The 21,339-nt window shown below is 46.6% G+C and overlaps 1 protein-coding gene across 1 annotated transcript in view; it reads right to left on the bottom strand.

The window, feature by feature from the left end:
* The window catches only part of sorbs2a (sorbin and SH3 domain containing 2a), a 63,403-nt gene that overhangs the window by 4,508 nt on the left and 37,556 nt on the right, over nt 1-21,339 (bottom strand). The window contains exons 12-24 of the mRNA XM_064337920.1: nt 20,516-20,566; nt 20,210-20,405; nt 19,668-19,782; nt 15,049-15,132; nt 12,591-12,647; nt 10,448-10,497; nt 9,607-9,773; nt 7,290-8,852; nt 5,286-5,368; nt 5,147-5,193; nt 4,605-4,719; nt 4,223-4,348; nt 3,578-3,763 (exon numbers count right to left, since the gene is read on the bottom strand). Coding sequence (XP_064193990.1) covers nt 3,578-3,763; nt 4,223-4,348; nt 4,605-4,719; nt 5,147-5,193; nt 5,286-5,368; nt 7,290-8,852; nt 9,607-9,773; nt 10,448-10,497; nt 12,591-12,647; nt 15,049-15,132; nt 19,668-19,782; nt 20,210-20,405; nt 20,516-20,566 — 2,840 coding nt within the window. The remainder of the gene's footprint in view (nt 1-3,577; nt 3,764-4,222; nt 4,349-4,604; nt 4,720-5,146; nt 5,194-5,285; nt 5,369-7,289; nt 8,853-9,606; nt 9,774-10,447; nt 10,498-12,590; nt 12,648-15,048; nt 15,133-19,667; nt 19,783-20,209; nt 20,406-20,515; nt 20,567-21,339) is intronic.

Here is a 21,339-nt window from a genome sequence, read left to right as displayed (position 1 = left end):
AGGAGGCATGCGATGCGTTTCGACGGGGTAACCATGGGACTGGTGAACTGTAGGCGGGTCAGTGAGCCACCCAACGAGCGAGGCTTCGGACGCCGTGCTGTCCCATGCGCACGTACCCCTGCCCTGTGGGACGGAGGACCGCCCGGGCCTCGGACGGGCGACCCGCAGGACCTCCTGGACATCACGGGACTACGGGGGGGTTTACCGTCGACGACTACGTCCCGTTTAAAAGCTCGCTGGAAGCACAGGGCCCCCACCAGAGCAAGCCGTGAGCCTTCCAGTGCAGACGCACACACGCAAATAAACACACGCTGCGCCGCCATCATGCACAGGGACACACACCAACACACACACACACACTCACACACACACACACACACACATGCACACGCACACACACACTCACACGCACACACACACACACACACACACACACAACACACACCACACACACTCACACAACACACACACCACACACACACCACACACACCACCACACCACGCACACACACACACACACCACACACACCACACACACACCACACGCACACATACACACATACACACACATGCACACACACACTCACATGCACACACACACACACACACAAACGCACCATACATGCACACAGCTGATTTGCATTAAGCTAACTGCCGCTACGAACACAAACATGCACGCAGTGCATGCTGCTGTACATGCCACAGTCACTGTGAAAATTGTATTTGATGCACACACAGTCACTCTGCTTTCTCTACAGAAACACACTCTGCACCTCATTGCCAGAAAGCTCAATCTCATCTCCTGCCTCTATAACAAATGAAAAGTTGGCGACTGCCAATTCTAACCCTAGTGGCTGGGCACAGTAACTGCTGTCACTGCATTTATACTGTGCGTTAAAGGACCTCAAAGTCTAAACATGGGGGTTGTCTATCCCTCTGCCTCTATAAATTATTCCTCCAGTAATCCTAAATAATCTTTTTAAAATCCTTAAAAAATGTATTCATTCTATTCTTAACTATCTAAAATATAATAATAATTGTGATACTTTTATTTTACAAGTTTTTGTTGGCACTCCCACATGGTACTGGCACTTCCACATGCACCATAGAGACAGGAGCACAAAGTGTCACAGAGTTACATGGTACTGGCACTTCCACATGCACCATAGACAGGGACACGTAGTGTTACAGAGTAACAGGGGAAACACAGTGCAGGTGGTGTTACGAGTTTGTTATTCGGGGCACAAGGTGCTCCGGTCAGCTCCATCTTCCTTTACCTTGACTTTGGGGGATCTGGACTCCAGGAGAGGGGGGCGTTTTTCAGAGGGGGGAGTAGTGGGGGGTGTAGGGGGGAGGGGCTGGTGCGAAGCAGAGGTGGAGGGGGGGCATTGGGCCACACCCAATGGGTTGTCTGCCTGACGAAGAAGGCACACCGCTCGATTACTCTCGAGAGCTGAAATGCACTCAGTGCAATAACAGCACCAGGCCAATCACGTCACGCCTGCTTCCACATGCTCCTTCTAAATATGAGCTCAGCCTACAGCCACATGGTCTAAGAAGAGCTATAGACAAGAAGTGTCATTCACCATTATCCTTTCTGCGTAATTACAGTTTAACTGCAATTCAATCCTCACACTAAAAAGATCATGGGAAATTAAATTCTTAACTCTACCAGATGCCTCTTAAGATGTTTTATAAAGAAATTAAAATACATCTTAAGAGCCATGTAATATTCTATTTAAAAAAAATGAATTCTCACAATAATTTAGGAAATACACAATTTCCTGTTTTACTGCACACAAGATTAGTAAAGACAGGCATGCATATTTACATGCCAAAAACAGGCCCGCCAGACAGCACACCAGGCTATACCTCATGTTCTGACCCTGGACTGTGGACAGGTGTGTCAGTCTGTCTGTCCGGCTGTCTGTCTGTCTGACTGTTGTCAGGGTCCATCTCTGGGTCTTCCTCTATGTAGAGTTCAGGAAGCTCCTCTTTTATTTCTGCTAATTCTGCTTCTGGGTTGGGAGAATGCTCCCTGGACTCGCAGTTTGATTGGCTGTCATGAATGATGCACAGGACCTCCTCCTCTTGGACTGCTGGGAAGGATGGCCCCTCGTCCACAGAGGGGTCATTGATTGGCTCATCCACTATGAGGCCATTGGAATCTTGGGGTGAAGGGGGAGGAGACGGCTCTGTAGACCCCGCCTCCTCTAACTGTGGGAGTGGCAGAACCTGGGCCTCCTGTGAATCACTGGGTTGGCTGTTGCCCTCACATATGTCATTGCACGTGGGGGCGGAGTCAAACACAGGAGCAGTTGGAGAGGGTGAGCGGGGGAGTGGAGCAGAGCAGGGGGTGGGTGTGAGGGACGAGCTGGGAGAGAAACACCCTTCCTGAGGTTTCGTGAGGTTTTGTGGTGAAGGGGATGGTTCGAGAGAAGGGGACATGGGCACGGTCACCAGGGAGTCCAGGACCTCCCGGACTGGCTGGAAGCCGCTGTGGGAGGGGAGAGGGGCGGAGCCAAGGCTGCTGGAGGGGGAGGGGCCCATGGTGAGGGAAATCCATTCACTGGTGACAACCTGCAGCTGGGGATTCTGGGGGCTGGGCGAGGGGCGGAGCCTGGGCGGAGGGGGCGGGGGGCTGTAAGGAGGGGGGGCAGCGACGGGCTTAAAGGAGAGAGAGGAGAGCTTTTACCAACCAGGCGGGACAACCCTAAAACACTGAGACACTAAGGAGACACGTCTGTGTGACCTAATCCAGCACAGGAGGTCAGGTAACAACAGGAAACGTCCTTTACCTTCAGTTTACCCACTGCCATTACCGCCTCCATACCTAAACCAGTAGTGAAGATTTTACACTTTACTTCAAACAGTTACCTTCCAAGCTCTGAAAGAGCTCCACACACTGAAGGCTCTTTCTAGTACGGCCTCCACCTGTTCTGGCAAGAGCCTTTGACTGGAGCACACATACAAACAAAGAGATGTCATAGCATTTGCAACAATTTTCACTTTGAATATTTTTGCACTTCCATTTGCGTTTTGTTATTCACCACTGTTTTATCGTGGCTTCCACACGACAAACGCTCCAGAGATCACTACCGACACCACGTACGCAGATTGCACTCTTCCTGTTCCAGATGATCTTCCAGTAACGTTCACAACAAATTGGGCACCGCACACGAAGAAATCTTAGCACAAAACGAGGCATTACTCAATCAAAGACACTGCACTATAACCATTATAATGGACTGCAAAGACCCCGCCCTCGCTCATACGACACAGTGCATCACGTGTGGCTCATATCCGTGACAGGTGCATAATCACTACGAAACAGAGAATTCAGCCTGAGGAAATCTGAGTTAGGATTAGTATAAGGCAGTAAAGAAACTTATTAAAGAAATGAGTGACAAATGATTTTTTAATCTGAAGTTTCAACTTGTAAATAAAAATTAAGAGCAGGAGATTTTGCATTTAAGTTGAATAGAGACTTGTGTTCCAGTGAAGTATGTTAACGAAAGAGAATACGGGAGGTGTGATGCCCAGCGGGGCGGAGCAGACAGTCGGAGGCGGGGCCTACCCTGGTGGATGAGGGGGTGTGGCCCTGAGGTGAGGGTGACTCTCTGTAGGGCCCGGGACTCTTGGCGGGGGAGCGCTTGATGATGTCCACGTAGGACACGGGGAAGATGCCCTGCTTCTTTGTCTCCGCGATCTTCCCCTCATACCAGTTCTGATCCACCTGTCTTAACAGCACCACCCGCTCACCCTGATAGACACACACGAATCATACGTTAGCACAAGCCAAACACACTACATGTTACACTGGTGCAAACATACAATAATAGACTACTCACATTACATCAGGTGTGTGGAATTATTATTTAAGTGATTCAAATTCAGCACAATTTAGCAGAAGCCAAACAGAAGTCAGCAAACACTGTAAATCCCCCATGACTTGAAACTGAGACCCCTGTACAGCACATTATTCTGTACATTTCCGCACTCTAATACAGAATACACTTCACATACCATACATGACTACACACTACTCACTCTACAAACAGAAACTATAAATGAGGCAGATTCAGTAAAGACACAGCGATAGGACAGCCCGATTCAGTACAGACACAGTGAGAGTACAGACTAATTCAGTGCAGACACAGTGAGGGTATCAACTGATCACAGGCTCGCAGACACACACAGTGTGAGTATAAGCAGGCCTTGCCTTTCTCAGCGACAGCTCCACATTGGTGTCGGCGTTGAAGTTGTAGCGGGCCACCGCCTCGCCAATCTCTCGGACGTTCGCTGGCGGCGGCGGCCGGACCGGCTGCTGCTTCTCTGGGGGGAGTTTCTGGGAGGGGGCCAGAGAGAGAGACATCAAGAGAGATAATGAGAAAGAAAGATTAATATATTACTGTGCATACTTCAGATAAGGCCCTTTGATCTGAAGCCTACAATTAAAAATAAAATACAACACAGGAATCTGTGGGAGAGACAGACAGGTACACACAGGATCAGATAACACGCACACACGCGTGCGCGCACACACACACACACAGGCACACACACACACACACACACACAGACACGCACGCACACACACTCACCTCCACATAAGCGATAGGGAATATCCCCACTCTCCCGCGCAGTTCTCCCTCATACCAGTTGTTGTCCACCTGCCGGATGATGTTCACCACCTCTCCCTTCTTAATGGTGAGCTCCCTGCAGGACAATCAGGACCACCAGTCAGCAGTGCGGGGCAGTGAGTAAGATGAGCCTAACGCATGTGGCTTGCTTTCCCAATGAGACACACATGATGTACATTATCTATCAATATAAGCACCACTGGTGTACGAGCCCAATTTACATATCCCGGATAATACTGTGATCATTGTAATTGTGATACTTAAATGGTACTAACAAGCTAAACGTGGTGTATTATGATATTTAGGCATGTGTCCATGTCTTATAATGCTACATAACCACAGCATTGCAATCAGTCGAGGGTGCTGGCTAAAAAGATCTGCAATTTTATCCATTTTATTGAGGATGGAGGTCGTCAGCCACAACTAAAGAGGATTTGGGTAACTAGAAATTTGGGAATCCATGATGGGGCAGTCACACAGTTGGATATACAGGTCAAACTTACTTCGTGGTCTGTGCCTTAAAGTCGTATATTGCTCTGGCTGGCTGTTTCTGTGAAATAAGCAAAGAGCACAAGAGAGGTTATTTGCGGACAGCGGTTTCCGGAAGCTTCCCTGCGTGTGGGAAAGAAAGGGCGGGGTCACCTCTCTCTCAGGAGTCGGTCTTCTGCCTTGAGGAGGGCAGGGACCCACGTCGGAGTAGGAGTACCCTCGGTAGGTGTCCTGATCTGCAGGGGACACAGAAAAGGGGGACCGTGAGGACGAGGGTGGCCCAAAATGACCCGGTGCGTGACCCCCTGCATGCTTGTGACAGGACGTCACCATGGCAACCACATTTTCGTTCAGGGGAACGACACAAGGACAACAAAAGGTCAGCTTATGGCCACTTCCATTTCCAGGGATGTACAAGGGATCATTGCATGCACCCTTACCCCCGCTATCATTCCCCGGAAACCCATAGTTCTTCTCTTTAGTGTCTTATGGCAGTGAAGCTAATGTACTGAGTCATCATAGGAGCCTGGTTATGACAATGTGATGTATGTTTTTGAGTGGAGGCCAGGTGGCGGCTAACACATTGCATCAGTGCCCTGCAGCAGGTGCCTGGAAAATGCATCACGTCTTTATTTTACAGCCCCTAGCCTCCAGTACAGTAAGTGGAGTATCTCGTAGTGATGAATAACATCTTTTCTCTCTAACATGTTTGAGAGCACACACCTTAGTACAGTAAATGGAGAATCTCAAGGTGATTTATAATATATATTTTTTCTCTAACCTGTTTCATAGCATACAACATGTAAGCGGAGAATCTCACGGTCATAAATAACCGTTTTCACTCTGAAAACAGAGTCAATTTGCAGTTCTTTATGCCCCACCATTATATACATCCCCAAGGAGCCTGAGAAAAGCATGTTCATGCCGTGTGTCTCTGACACACTGTATATCACAAGGAAGAGCTGGGAGCGACCCACCAATAATGCTTAATAAACACTGGGGCATGTATTAGATAGACTCATGCCTCTTTCGTGTCAAGTCACGCTTAAGAAATGCTACAGGGAGGACACTACGTGTATGGAAAAGGTAAAAATTTGTCACTTTTCAAATGTCATCATCCATTTCTAGAGACTGAGGCATCTTGGGAAATGTAGTGCCATGATTTTCTAGTAACTGAAGCATATTGAGAAATGTAGTGCCATTTTTTTCAAAACGGGGAATTCTGGTAAATGAACTGCTATCCCTTTCAAGAGAACTCTTTCCCAAGAGTCATATTGGGAAATGCAGTTTTTTTCTTTGTCAGTGTTTCTGCTGAATGTGTCAGAGGCTTCGGCTGCCACTGCATTATGAAGTGCTATATAACAATGGGAGCCATTTTAAATCAGGAGAGTGTGGGAAATATAAAAACTGACATATAGAAATGCCTGCGGCATTCACAGCAGGGACAGAGTGTGAGGGTGTAGGAGGGAGAGCAGATTTAATGCAGTTTTCTGCACAGTCACCATAACAAATGAAAAAGAATAAAATCTCCACATAAAACTAAAATTACAACAAAAACAGAACAAAACAAAGAAAATGGAAACAAATGCAAAGATGCGAAGAATTCACAATGTAGAACTACATCCACCACAGCAATGCAAAATAAAAATCCCATTTGCACATAAACAACATAAATACATTAATAAATGAATAATAAATAAATGCATAAATGCACAAATGCAAAAATGCATAAATAAATAAATAAATAAATAAATAAATAAATAAATAAATAAATAAATAGTTTTTTAAAACACAGAAACCATTAAATTGAATTAGAAATAAAAAGAAAGAAAAAAATGTGAACAATAACAATGGTGGGAAGGGAACTCATAGAGAACTTAAAAAAACGATGATTCGATAGTGTGGTAACAGTTCAATAACAGCGGCTCTGCTTTGCTCCAGCTCCCCCAGACTTCCACAGGCACTAATGAAACTGAGGCGCTCTGCTCTTCCTGGTGTGCTCAGGTGGGCGGAGTCTGTGGGACAGGCCACACCCCCTTTACACAGACACTTTCACAGGACAGAGTGGAGGGATGGAAGGGGGGGCATTCAGGCACAGGAGAGGGGACACAGAGATGGGTGGGGGTGGGGGCGGGGTGGATACCACATGCTGTCCACCTTGGTAGCCGCGTGCGTCGCTGGGGGCGCCGCTGCCCCCCCGGCTGTTTTTGGCGGCGTCGGCGCGGCGGTGAGAGGCACTGTGGGGCGACGGCTCGCGCTCCGGGCCGCGGCGGGCGTGGCCGTCGGGCTGCGGGGGGCGGGGCTGCCTCCGCAGGGCCCTGAGGGAGGAGTTCCTCTCCGGGACGTCCGGCAGGAGCTCGTCCAGCAGCCGGTGCAGGATGCTGCTGTCGGGGCGCAGGCCCCGCCTCCTCTCGTCCCGCAGGTGCTCGAAGATGTCCTGCAGGGCGGAGTCCAGCGCCGCGTACACGGCCGAGCGGGGGTGCGGCCGGCGCCCCTGCCGGTGGGGCGGGGGGCCCTTTTTCCGCCGGAAAGGCACGGGGCTCACCAGGAAGGCCAGCTTGGACAGGCCGGCCTCGGCCTCGGCGTCGGCCTCGTCCGGGCGGAGCGGCTGCCGGCGGCCCTGCCGCGCCCGCTCGTGCTTCAGCACGGTGGTGAAGCGGGTGTAGGAGGCCGGGCACGGGCCCTTGCAGGAGCTGAGCAGCTGGCGGTGGTGGTGGTGGTGGTGGTGGTGCAGGGGGTGCTGGCGGTGGAGGTGCTGGCCCGAGCCGTACAGGCTCTCCGAGGAGGTGAGGGAGCAGCGGTCGTAGTCGCTCTCGCTGCAGAGGGAGGAGCCCTCCACCTGGATGAAGTCGCTCAGGTCGGAGGCGGCCGCGTCGTGGTCGCTGTCCGAGCAGTCCGGGGGCGGGCGGCGGTGGTGGCGGTGGTGGGAGGGGCCGGGGGCGGGGCCTCGTGGCGGGGCGGAGCCCCCGGGCTGCTGCGGCTGGCCCTCGGGCGGGTCCCGGGTGGGGGGGTCCTCCTCCAGCAGGGACTCCACGGAGAAGCGGCGCTGGGGGCTGCCGCTCCTCTGGGACGACCCCGGCGTCGCCGCCCCCGAGCCCGTCTCCTCCCCCAGGTTGGGCATGGACTTGGACTTCTGGATCAGGCTCTCGTACTGGGAGATGCGCGTGTGCACCACGTCCCGCGGCACCTCGTCCCCGCAGCCGGGCCAGCCGGGCCCCCGCTCGCGGCTCCGCTCGCGCTCCAGCTCCAGGATGCGCGCGCGCACCGAGCGGATCACCTCGGACGCCAGCAGGTCGCGCCGGTCGATGCGGTGCATCTTGCGGTACAGCTGGAGGAAGCCCGGCGTGTCGTGGGCGGACCGGTGCCAGTGCCAGGGGCGGGGCCCCGCCGGCTCCTCCCCCTCCTCGCACGCCAGCGAGCCCACGCTCTCTGAGCGGGCCTGAGCGGCAGCGGCGGCGGCGGTGTGGGGGGCGGAGCCTCCGCCGCCCGGCCCCTCCCCCAGCAGGTCGTCGCAGCTGCGGGACTTGACCTTGGGGGAGGTGGCCTCCTCCGCGCTGCTCCAGGTCCCCGCGTCCTGCCGATGGGTCTGCCAGCCGTTTTTGAAGCAGATGGACCTCTTGGACCCACCCGCGGGACCCATGGGGTCAGAGTCCCGTGAGGTATCCTGGTCTGGATCTGAACAACTTAAACGCGGCGAGTACATAACACTAAAATCCCCACCTTTTCAAACAAATCCGCCCCAGAGCAGCATGGCAAGAAAGAGAAGAGGAAGAGGAAGTTAACAGAGTCATAAAGACACTGGCTTTTCCCTCAGAGCCAGAAAAGCATCAGAATCTGAGAATGAGAAGAATCTGAATCTAGAGGGAGAAATACTAAATGTTTCTTTAAAAAACACAGGCTTGTAAATCAGCCCCAAAACCACACTTTGTTGTGACTGCATTGCACCTCAGTTGAGTTTCAAGTGTGCTATGAATAATATATAGAAGCAAATCACTTATTTAAATTTTCCAACACCTTACTGATAGTGATTGGTAAACTCATGATACAGTGTACAGTGTATCAAAAAAAAACAAAAAACATTTGGCAGCATACATTCATAAGTCATTCTCTAAGATTTGAGCCCTTGTTACAGCCCTTCACCAATTAAAAAAACAAACCATATACTGTAAGACAATAAATATTTTTAGATTGTTCAATGTGCACACATTTGCTCTCTTCTACGTGTGTGTGTGTGTTTGGGTATATATGATATATATATGGGGGCGTGTTTGTGTGTGTATGACTGTGTAGATGCGTATGACCGTGTGTTTGTGTGTGTATGTGTGGATGTGTCTTTGTGTGCATATGTCCTGAAGTTCCCCGGGCAAAAAATATTCTATTCTATTCTATTCGATTCTCTTCTATTCTATTTGATTCTACTCTATTCTATTTGATTCTATTCTATTCTATTCTGTATGAGCGTGTGCGTGTGTACCTCTGGGTCTGGACGGTGAGGAGGGGGAGGAGCGGGCGAGGGGCTTCCTCAGGGTGCTGCTCTCCTTGTGGGGGTCTGCCGGTCGGGGGGAGCCCTGGTCACCCTGCGGACCCTGCGGGTTGACCGACGGCTCCGACTTCCTCCTCTTCCTGTGGTCGCTGGCGGAGCTGCGGGAAGCCGGGAGAAGCAGAGGATCCTCACGCCAGAACCGCGGTGCGAGCAAGCGCGCTGCAGCAAACAGCACTTTTTACTACTGTCAGCAGACGCCTGTTTCTACAGCGGAATTTCACAGGGAAAACTGCTTTCATGAACAGCAGGGGCACCCAACCCTGATCCAGGAGAGCCTCAGGGTTTTCTGGTTTACGTTTCCACACAAAAAAGAACAGTAAAACAGTGCATAATCAGTGATATTTGCCATGGGGACTCCTGTGTGAGAGATCAGAGCATGGCCAAGAGCTGTAATTACTGGGACTGAACAGCAGAGGGAGTCTGCAAGCTCTAACCCGGGGTGAGTCCAAGGAGGCGCTGTCACAGCCAGAGCCACATTCATCCCAGCACAGTCCCCCACTCCAGCGTAAACACAGGCCAGAAATGACTCCCATCCACTACCCGACAAGGCACGCATGACAAAACAGTATGGCCCCCCGCGCAAGACACGTGGCTGACGCTCATTACTGTTTACATGTACCTTACTGAGACAGTGAGTAATGGAGGAGAGAGAGAGAGGGACAGAGATAGACAGAGAGAGAGAAAGAGAGAGAGAGAGAGAGACAAAGAGAGTTGGATGAGAGGAGAGTGAGAGGATGACAAAGACGATCGAGGCAATGAGGAAAAGACTTACCTCGATGGCCTCTCTGGCCCTCTGTCTATTGAAGCGTGATAAAAAGATGTCTGAAAGAGAACAAAGAACAAAGAAGAGTCAGCTCTGAGTGAACAAAGGCACACACTCACTCACAGACACACACTCATACACACACACTCTCTCTCTCTCTCTCTCACACACACACGCACAGACACACAAAATCTCTCACACACTCACTCTCTCTCACACACTCTCTCTCTCTCTCTCTCTCTCACACACACACACAAAGACACACACACACACACACACAGGCACACACTACTCTACTCACATCCCATGCTCAGACCACCGCACGTTTTAGAACAGGGACGCACAGGAGCAGATCCCACACCGTCTGCCCCCGCCTGCCAGATCCCAGCCTGGAGCTCATCTCCATTCTCCCAGGTCCAAAATCAGAGAAGCACACCCCCGTCCCTGTCCCTGTTACAGCAAGCCTTCCACGGACACCCGACCCGCTTCACAAAGCATCTCCGCTGGAACCGCCCACTTTCCCTGCCAAGCACCTCCCCCTTTCTTACCCCACCGCCCCCCCGATGAATCCCAGAGCTCGCTCTGAATAGCAGCTATCCGCTAAACCTCAACCAGCGCTCGTTTTTAAAAAAAAAAACCCCACATTCGCATTTCCCGGGATTGTAGAGAACATGGCCGCCGTAAGACGCGTTCGCCCGGCTGACGCTAATCCTACCCACGGGGACCGCAATCTCGTAATTAGGCAGTGAGCTGGCAGTTACAATTATAAACCCATTAGGGACCGCGCACGGTTTTCATACAACCCCTAGTCACTACATAATAACTGTCGGCGGATTCTAAACACTTGACTAAGCCCAGGCTAAACACTTGGTTATACACAATGATGATGCAGTCCACATTGTATTCTTGATTTTAAATCATTATCATTACTATTACTGCATTGTTCTCATTTTTATTTTTTTGTATTTTAATAAAGAGACGTTACAGCCATTTCTCAAAATCTTCCAGTGGTACAGAGTCAAATGCCTGGGCTCTTCTGCTCCGGTCCTGGGTGGATTTGATCTGGCCCAGGTTTTCCAGCTCTCTTTAGACCATCATCTGAACTAGTGAATAAAGCTAAATGGGTTTCAATGAAGGCTTTAGTGAAGCTAGTATTCAGTTAAATACTAAAATAAAAGGTCCACAGGCCCTGTGGCCCTCCAGGACCAGAGCAGAGTTGCCCTGCAGGCACTGTGGCCCTTCAGTTGCCCGCCAATGAGCAGCTGTTGGTGGTGAAGCCATGTGACATTAGCACAGCCTGGTCCAGTTCATGGCCATCTAAGAGACAGACGAGTGGAAGAATACACAGAGATGGACTATGCGGGCTCCCATTCTTTTTAAATAGCATTTATAACAAGAGACAAACATTCGGTGATTTTACAATACTGTTTCAAGCAAAAGTAACAAAATCAATTTATATCATCTGAAAATTAAAATACAGTAGTGAAAAAAAATACTGTGCTGTACTGGCTGGTGACAGAAATATTGCCCTGCAACTTTTTTTTAAACTTTTGTGTTAAATGCTAGTATGAAATAATCACTTTTCGTCTCAACAGAATGAGAGCTTTCTACTATAGTACTATTGGATGAGCAATGGGGCAAGTGCTTTTGCAAGAACACAGGAATTCAACATCTGTCTCGGTCAAAATAAACACCAGCTTCACATCACAATAAGCCAAAGATGAACCCTGTAGCACACTAAATCAATGCTAATCAATTAACTCTGAATTATATTCAATAAGGTACTCAACAGTGGAAGACCAGTGAGCAAAAGAAAACTGATATAAACACTGATAAAATCCTCAACTATCAGAGACCAGCTTATGGCAATGAGTATGGTGATGATCGTGTTTTCAATGAATGAGCTCTCCCCTTTGCTAACAGAGTGTGGACCCATTGCTCCTCTCTTTGCACATAACGTGTGCGCCGTACAACGTGATTGGCCCAGATCAGTCATGTGACACACTGGGCTACAGCTCTGACACCAGCGCGTTGACAAGGCATAGAGAAGCAAAAATGCCTGACCGCTGCACAGCCCACAGTCCCACTGCACGTGTCACAGCGCTGCAGCCAATCAGAACGGGCGTTACCTGACACCTGACATGGTGATTACCTGGGTGACACTTCGAGGACAGCTCTCTGGATTATAATCCAGCCTCTTTTTAGGAGGCTTGTGTCAGAGGCAGCAGAGTGGAGGAAGAGGAAAGATGAGGAGGAAGCGATGAGGAGGAAGAGGGGGATGAGGTGAAGGAGAGGAGCAGTGGCATCATGGGAAAAGACATGTGGAGAGAGTGATAACGTTAGAAAACACAAACAGCGCCTACGCACAGTAACACACACACACACACACCACACACACAACAATACAAACACACACGTGCACATGCACACACTGACTCACACACAAACACACAGGCATATCATAAATACACAATTGTACACAAGCACACTGTCAAAACGCATATGCAAACACCACACAGATGCATGCTAAATCACCCACACACACAAATTTAACGAACGCGCAGACTGAAAAGCTAACGAGCGACAGGAACACATTGAATTAATTTCAACTAAAAAAGGTCTGCATCTGCAAAGCATGACAAGTCTTTGCTAAGCTATTTGTGTGCTATCAAAGCGCATAAGCAGTACACTTTAGCCTTCATGCGTCAACATGGTCAAAACACCAAACACGCACACTGGAACTGACCATGTAATGGTTCTATCATAGCGCTCTATCATCTGTGCTATGCAGGGTTATTCTAACACCAAATGCTCAGGAAACTACCAGAAACTGAACTATAAAATTGTGAGCCTACTGTCGAAAGACACTACGTGCGGCTATACAGAAGAGCTCCAGAAGAGATACATTCAGCAGAACCACAGGAGATTGCCAATGACAACCTATGTGCGTGTATGCATGTCTATATGAGTGCGTTTGCTGCCTGTGGGTGTGCACATTGCTATTATAGTTCCTGTACTTACATGACTTCATGTGCCACAATGAAAATGTATCATATTCAAAAATATTTTAAATCAGCAATGTGAGAAATATATTTGGCAAAATAACATAAAAAACGTAACTACAAAATGCAAAATAAGTAATAACTACTTTTATAGTTTCAGTTTTCATCCTATAATGGAATATCTTACAAATATATTTTATAATACAGTATATATTTATTTTTTGCAATATATCTACCTATTCTTATGGTCTATTAAGAATATTTGCTCAACAGCTGCAAAAAATGCATGTATGGTATTATTATCATAATTATATATACTTTACACATTCTTTGTCCTTGATATTTTAGCATGAATTGAATAATATTCAGGAAAGGTTGGCTGAAATAATTTCATTGCTAGAGCTATTTTTCCAAGAAGTCATGTGATAAAATGAAAACATACAGAAACCACATCAAACAGCTCCAAACAGAACAGCTACAAACCAGGGCTCAGTACGGCACAAAGCTGAATTAACTGAGCAGAACCGATCTCCAAATGACTCCCATTTCTGGAGCACCTCTGTGCATTGACAAACTGCATGAAACCACGATGGTCACTTAGCCCAAGAGCCAACCTCGTCTCTGTACTCCGCATGTTCCAGTTCACTGAGCAGTGCACTGCAAAAATAAATCTCTTATTTTCTCATTATAAGACACTTATCTTAAAATGAGAACGCATCATGGCAGTTCAAGTGAGAACTTATTGAGAGAACAATTATGCTGAACCAGAATGGCCATCATAATTTGTACAATGAAAGGGTGTCATAAAGCATAACTACATAATTACATAAAAACTTATAGTCGAGAAGACAAGACTGTAAGTCAAGGCTGGAATTGCCATTCCAAACTATCTGCCATTAAATCAGGAAAACAAATTTAGAGCAGATTTGCTTTCAGTGAAAGGTGAAGTAAAGCTGGCTTGAATGTGAGCAGTAAAAACGTGCTAACCACAGAATTCCTGCCTGAATCCTATACGCTCTCACATAGGAAGCTATAATATTTTGGCAAGATGTAAATATAAATGATTTCCACAGTATCGCTTTGCTTTAGGAGCCATGCATGAGTCTTTCTAACATTTCATATGAACTACGAGACCATATTGAAGGAATAAAACAATAATTATTATCTGTCAAATCCACGTATTAACTCCAAAGTTCACAAAGTAACTTAACATTAATATGATGACTCATACTCTGGAAGAGTTAATGACTGTTCCATTGTCCTATGCAGAATCTATGTTGGTGTTATGCAGTGCTCATAAAGCTCCCTTAAAGTAAATAGGATAGCAAATTTTCTTTTGAGAAAATAATATTTTCGTAGCGTAGGCAGAAAAAAAACAACAGCTCAGTAAACTGAACACACTGAGAACATGGAATACAGACAGCAGTCCATTTTGTTAGGGCACTACACAACAACGCACAGGACAGGACATATCCACCGCATGCCAAACCACAGACAGAAACGGCGGGCCGTGACTGGCCCCCTGTTTGCTTTGCATTGTGGGAAGGGAAGGGGGGAAGGGGGAGGGATCTAAGCTAGGCGAAGGACGGACACACGGGCCAAACTTACCGGGCGTCCGAACTCCAGCTCGGAAAAGAACTTATACCAGGGCTCATTCTCTAAATCTAAGTCATCTGGGTTTATGTCATACATCTGGAGTGGAGAGTCAGAGTCAGAGAGAGAGGAGGAACAGGAGGAAGAGGGAGGGAGAGGGAAGGAAAGGGAAGGAAAGAAGAATAGGGATGGTGGAGTAGTGGGGGGGGGGTAAGAGGGAGTGAGAAAAGGAGAGAAAGGAGCAGAGAGGTAGAGGGGGTAAGAGTGAGAGGGGGAGAGTGGCAAACAGCGAGGGGGAATGAGAGACGCAGAGGAAGAGAAAGGAAAAGAAAAGCAGAGAGAGAGAGGAAAAGAAAGAGAGAGAGGGGAGAAGAAGAGAGAGAAAGGAAGAGAGGGAGAGTGAGAAGGGTAGGAGAGAGAGGGGGACAGAGAGAGAGAGAGAGAGCACACTGAGCGATATGAACCCTCACTGGTCGGTCACCCTAACCCCCGACACACACATCACGTTTAATGGGGATGGGTTTGCATGGAGGGAACAACAGGAATCAGAGACACAGCATCGCCACGGAAACAGTGACATAATCAGGGGCACGTCTGCAGAAACACTGCCGTAAGTCTCTCTTTCATCCACTCAGCTTCTGTCCGGCAGGAGAAATGGGACAGAGCGTAACAGGGAGGCACAGCATTCAAACAGTGGTTGCTCGAGTAAAATATCAAATTAAAAGCAACACTAAGAATTGCTGCTGTATCATGTTTAGTGTCCTACAGGGCTCCATAGCTCCGATCCGCCTAGTCCGGTCCAGGTTTCCCAGCTGTCCTTCACACCACCAACACTCTCAGTGCTGGTTCAGCCCTGACCCAGAAGTGCCCAGGAAGAAAGCCTGCAGTGCAGACACTGTGGCCCTCCTGGACCACAGCCCCCAGAATAGAACACATTAAAAGTTGACTGCAGTACTATGCATTGACCAGCAGAGGGCAGTAAGCTCACCACAAGTGCTATCTCAGTCCTCAGTTTGATTTCACGATACTGCTATCAAGAAATTCCACAGAGAACTCAATCTATGATGTGTCCCTTCAACCAAAGAGGCAAGATTCTTTTGTGGGTATTGAAAAATGTCAAAGGTTCAAACGTTTGCAGCGCATTGCCTTTCGTAAAGCAATCAATGCAACGGAGGTTGAAATAAGTTTGAAGACAAACCAGGAGGGACCATAAGTCTCCCAAGCAGCACATTAACTGTATTAGACTATCCTCCACGGGCCCGAGCTGAACCGTCGGGACAGAAACCCGCTGTCATCTCCCCAACACAAACACAATGGAGCCTGACAGACTGGACTCAGATCAGGAGATCCACTCATCTGACAGCTGCTGAAAACTGAGACAGAAACATTTCCTTCCCGCAGACTGAAGGAAAATCCCATTTAGCAGCAGGAAATCCTGACCCCAAAAACAACAAAAACAAAAAAGTATATATACTTTTTTGTTTTTGTTGTTTTTGGGGTAAACTGAGAGAGTAAGCTTAACTGGGAGAGTATTGTGCTTCTACTCCTCACCTCTGTTTAGTGTATCAATTATTCACAGCCATATTTTATATATTTATAAGCCTATGTCATATATATATGTATATATATATATATATATATATATATATACTTTTATATATATATATATATATGTTATATATATACTTTTATATATATATTATATATGTATATTATATATATATATATACTTTTTATATATATATATATGTATATATATATATATACATATATATATATTATATATATATATATATATATATATACTTTATATATATATATATATATATATTATATATATATATGTATATATATTTATATATATATATTATATATATATATACATACATATATATATATATATATATATATATACATATGTATATATATATATATATATATATATATATATATATATATATATTTAGTGTATCAATTATTCACAGTCATATTTTATTATTTATAAGCCTATGTCAATATATATATGTATATATATATATATATATATATATATATATACTTTTATATATATATATAATATATCATATATATATATATGACATAGGCTTATAAATATATAAAATATGGCTGTGAATAATTGATACACTAAACAGAGGTGAGGAGCAGAAGCACAATACTCTCCCAGTTAAGCTTACTCTCTCAGTAATTACCTACTGCTTGCTAATAGGCACCCAGGGGTCTAGTCTGAAGCATCACACCAGTGTCATTTATCATTTAATATGAGTCTAATTGGCATTAGGAAGGTGACACCTACATGTACTTAAGCAGCCTTTTGAAATAAAACCACAGGGACAGAGGTTGGCTGTGGATGCCCTTTCCAAGTATAAGATCTATTTGATGTGCATTCTGTCTAGCCTAATGCTTTCTCCTGGTTATACACTTTTAAAAAATCACTCTTGGGGCCTTGATATTATTTTGAAAACCACACGATAAAGCACAGTTCTGTTAAGCACTGGTGTTGAAGATACACGTTCTTGAGGATTTTGGAGATGTCCCTTAACCAGCAGCAGCCACCTCTGGAATGACAGTCTCCCTCCCCCTTGAATCAAGGCCGTGTCCAAATCAGCACACTTGCCTGCTATTGAGAATACAAGATGCATACAGGTTGTATGCAACATGTATACTCATTAGTAGGCAAGTATGGCGATTCAGACGTGGCCCAAGTTTCCATCTGACCAATGGCTCAAATTAAAACGGTCCAAATCCGTTGATTTAAATTACCAGTAGTGATTGTTACATCAGCATTAGAATGTTCAGTTAAAAACGTTCTAATCACATGTTTGCGATCCTACGCCTTAAAGGGTTAAGGGAGTGGCCATCGGAGATGCCATTAATTACTCAGTGTGCGAGCGGTTGCAGAGTTTCCCCAGTAATGAAAAGGGCACGCGTGTGCATTTTCTCTCTCGTCAGGGTTATAGATGCGTGCTTCAGGCGCATGGGTGGAGCATGGCCGTGCGGATCATTGTTAAGGTATGATCTTGACTGCGTCAGCAGCTACTGCATGAAACAGAGTTACACTGCACGAGTAATTGGGTGAAGAGAGAGAAAAAAACTGTCTACAGTGTTGCTCAGTAACTGAGAGGTCTAATCAAATTCAGAGTCATATTTTCAGCACCCAAGCAGCATTTCTGCGGTTATGAATTTTTATATTGTTCAGATAAAGTGGAGCCACAGTTTTAGTCTCTAGGTATCTCTCTAGATATTTGCATTTCTGTATTTTGTTTATAGCATTTGCATTTTATTATTAAGAAATAATAACTTCTAGTAACAAGTTCCATCTTTACCTGCTCACATGAATCTGTTTTAGGAAGTTGCTTGAATAAAATATACAATATACTATATGAGGGGGCTCTGAACTTAAATGCTACCATAAATGCTGTTCCATCTTCTCCTGCATGTTACTCATAAATCATTTGTAATGAACTTATTTCAATTCCGGTCATTCACTGTTATGCAGCCAACTGGGCGGGGCCCTACAGGTGAGGTAGGAGGGGCTCAGGCACAGTGAGTTGGGCTCTACATGTAATGAGATTAGAGCACAAGAGAGGATGTGGGTGGAGCTCAGCTGGTGATGTGGGCGTGGCTTTGAATACGAGGTCACACTGTATGGCTTGCGGAATGACAGGGAGAACATCGACCTTGGATCGTATGGAAGGACCCAGCGTACACGGCCACGTAAAACACAGCCCATATACCTTCACATGATCATCTGCTGTCTGATCTAACACCATCATATATCTTCATTTGACACATCAAAAAATGATAGAGACACAGAGGAACACTCCCATTTTCCTACAGTTCCTATCATTCTGGTTCGATGCGCGAAGAGCATACAGCCCAACGAGTTAAACATCTTTTTGGCTATTCATATTTCCTATGTACTCATGAGGACTTAAAGACAGACGCTGCATTGCTACGTTTGTCTGCAGAATAAAGTTGGAGCCCCAGGCTTTGTTGGAATTGCACCGCTTAATCACGAGCCTTCCCCCGTAATGGAATTTAAGCCAGCTCAACTGTCTCATTTTTACAGGTCTAGTAAACCACATCAGAGAAACCTGAGATAAAACCTCACAGGCAACCGCAAAACCCCGTGAGCTTAACCTAGGGCTACAGATCACTCCGGTTCGCAACCCATTTCTGTGTATAGAGATATAACCCTCCAATGAGCAATTCATGAAAAAGCGAGAATTTTGTGGTAATTTCACTGCTCTTAAAAATAACTGCTATAGCATAGAGTACTTTTAATTCAACTTCAAACTACTCAATACACAGAAAAACATCTCTGACTGCAGCATTGCATCAACTAGAATTCTGAAGTGCTCCTAATCTACCAAATAACAGTTTTCACATCAATTTCACAAAGAATATGGTTTATGCTTTTAGCAAACACACCCATTAATGCCAATTATTTACTGTCAAACTTGACATTTTACTGAAGCAATTCACTTGTAATCACGAGGATCCCGGGTACCGAATCAGCAATCCTTACATTAGAGACCCAGTTCCTTAGCCCTAACCCCCTACACCACACTGGCCCATGTAGAGTAATGCTACACTGCGCTTGGTGCACTTACTGCTCTCTCCTGCTCCAGAATGGAGGACTTGCCCGGCTCGTACTCAAAGATGCTCCTGGGCTCAGCTCGGTACTTCCGAGTGTCTATCTTCCTGTCGGGGGGGCCCCACTCATTTCTGCCGGGGGGAGGAGGGGGGGGGGGGGGGACAGCATGTATGTGAGCTGGATCCATTCATGCATCCTGCATCCTGTCACTTGGTAAACGAGGAATGGCCTACGAGAATAAGGTCGCATCACCCAAATCAATGATTTTTAGAACATATTGTTTGTAAAAGTATGTGTCTATAGAAGTGCGTGAATGCTTTTAAGTAACAATATAGAATTTTTTCAAAAATGCATTAACTTCATGCATTTACAAAAGTCATAGAGACTTACATAGACATAGAAATCAATAAAAATAAAATGAAATAATAATAATAATAACTATTATTATTATTATTACTACACAACTAAACAACAACATCACGTTCTGTAATGGGATATAAATCTGGACATGTATGAATTTCTCCTTTTATGGCGCAACACGGCCGTTTGGGTGCTCACAGGTCAGGGGTGTCCCTGTCCCGTTCTCGGGGTCTCAGCTGGGCCAGTGATGGCATAGGAGGGGGCGGCGGCGGGACGGGAGAGGGCGCGGCGTCCGGGAAGGCGCCGGGCCCGTTGTCTGAGGGGCTCTTGGAGAGGGGCCGGTAAGTGTGCGTTCTGGGGGGCGGGTGGGCGTGGACCGCGTTCGAACCGTTATCTGGGGACGAACAGATACACATCACCCTTTAAGGAATGGAAAAGAATGAGAGGAGAGAGAGTGAGAGAGAGGAGAGTGAGGGATACTACAGTAAGATGATTGGCTCTTACCTGAATTTACTATTGCATATGTGGCGTTGTATGTGTCTGCATAATCATCATCTGTGAAAACATAGGGAAACATTGTCAGGGGTCAGTATCAGAGGTTAGGATCATTGAAGATGCTCCAAAACTCTTAAAACGAGTCTTTTAATGCCTAACTAAAAAGCTCCCTTAATGCATTTTGTGCCAAAACGCTGATTAAAAAAGTGTTCGGATCAATGCTCTTGTTTAATAATTCATGAGCCAACATTCTAATTCTCTGTGTAAGGTAATGAGGCAAATATGGTAATTTGTTGGGAGGGCAAGTCTCCTGGGTCAAAGGTCAGCCTCCGGAAGCCTGGAGGGCTGATCCTGGCAGTTCTCGTGCTGGGTCTGATCGAGCGCTTTTGACCAACGCTGTTCCCCAGTCATCTCACAGACTGCTGAGTGCAGCCTTTTTACTGCTGCCCTTGCAGTGCAGTGCAGGAAACACCCCAACAGTAAGGAGACACCTAATTTATATGGCTAATTTCTGTGAGACCTTGCATAAGCACAGTAAATTAAACACACTGACTGGCTGCATCATGGGAAATGTAGTTTCTCTTTTACAGTGCAGTACAGGAGGCCACAAAAGTCATCACAGGGCCCAGGAGGAATTAAAAAGATTAAAATGGTTGAACTTTAATAGGTTTAGAAGTGTGGGAAGACAGGGTATCTCTGTGTATGTGTGTGAGTGCGTATGAGCCTGCATGCTTATGTGCTTGCATGTGTGCGTTGCATGTGTGTGTGTGTGTGTGTGTGTAAGGGTCTGGGTCAGATCGTGTCCAGTCTCTCAGCAGCTTCACACAAGAACT

Source organism: Anguilla rostrata, chromosome 5, assembly GCF_018555375.3.
Source record: "Anguilla rostrata isolate EN2019 chromosome 5, ASM1855537v3, whole genome shotgun sequence".
Taxonomy (NCBI): Eukaryota; Metazoa; Chordata; class Actinopteri; order Anguilliformes; family Anguillidae; genus Anguilla; species Anguilla rostrata.
The sequence above is the reverse complement of the archived record's forward strand: the minus strand, read 5'-3'. Positions and strand labels throughout refer to the sequence as shown.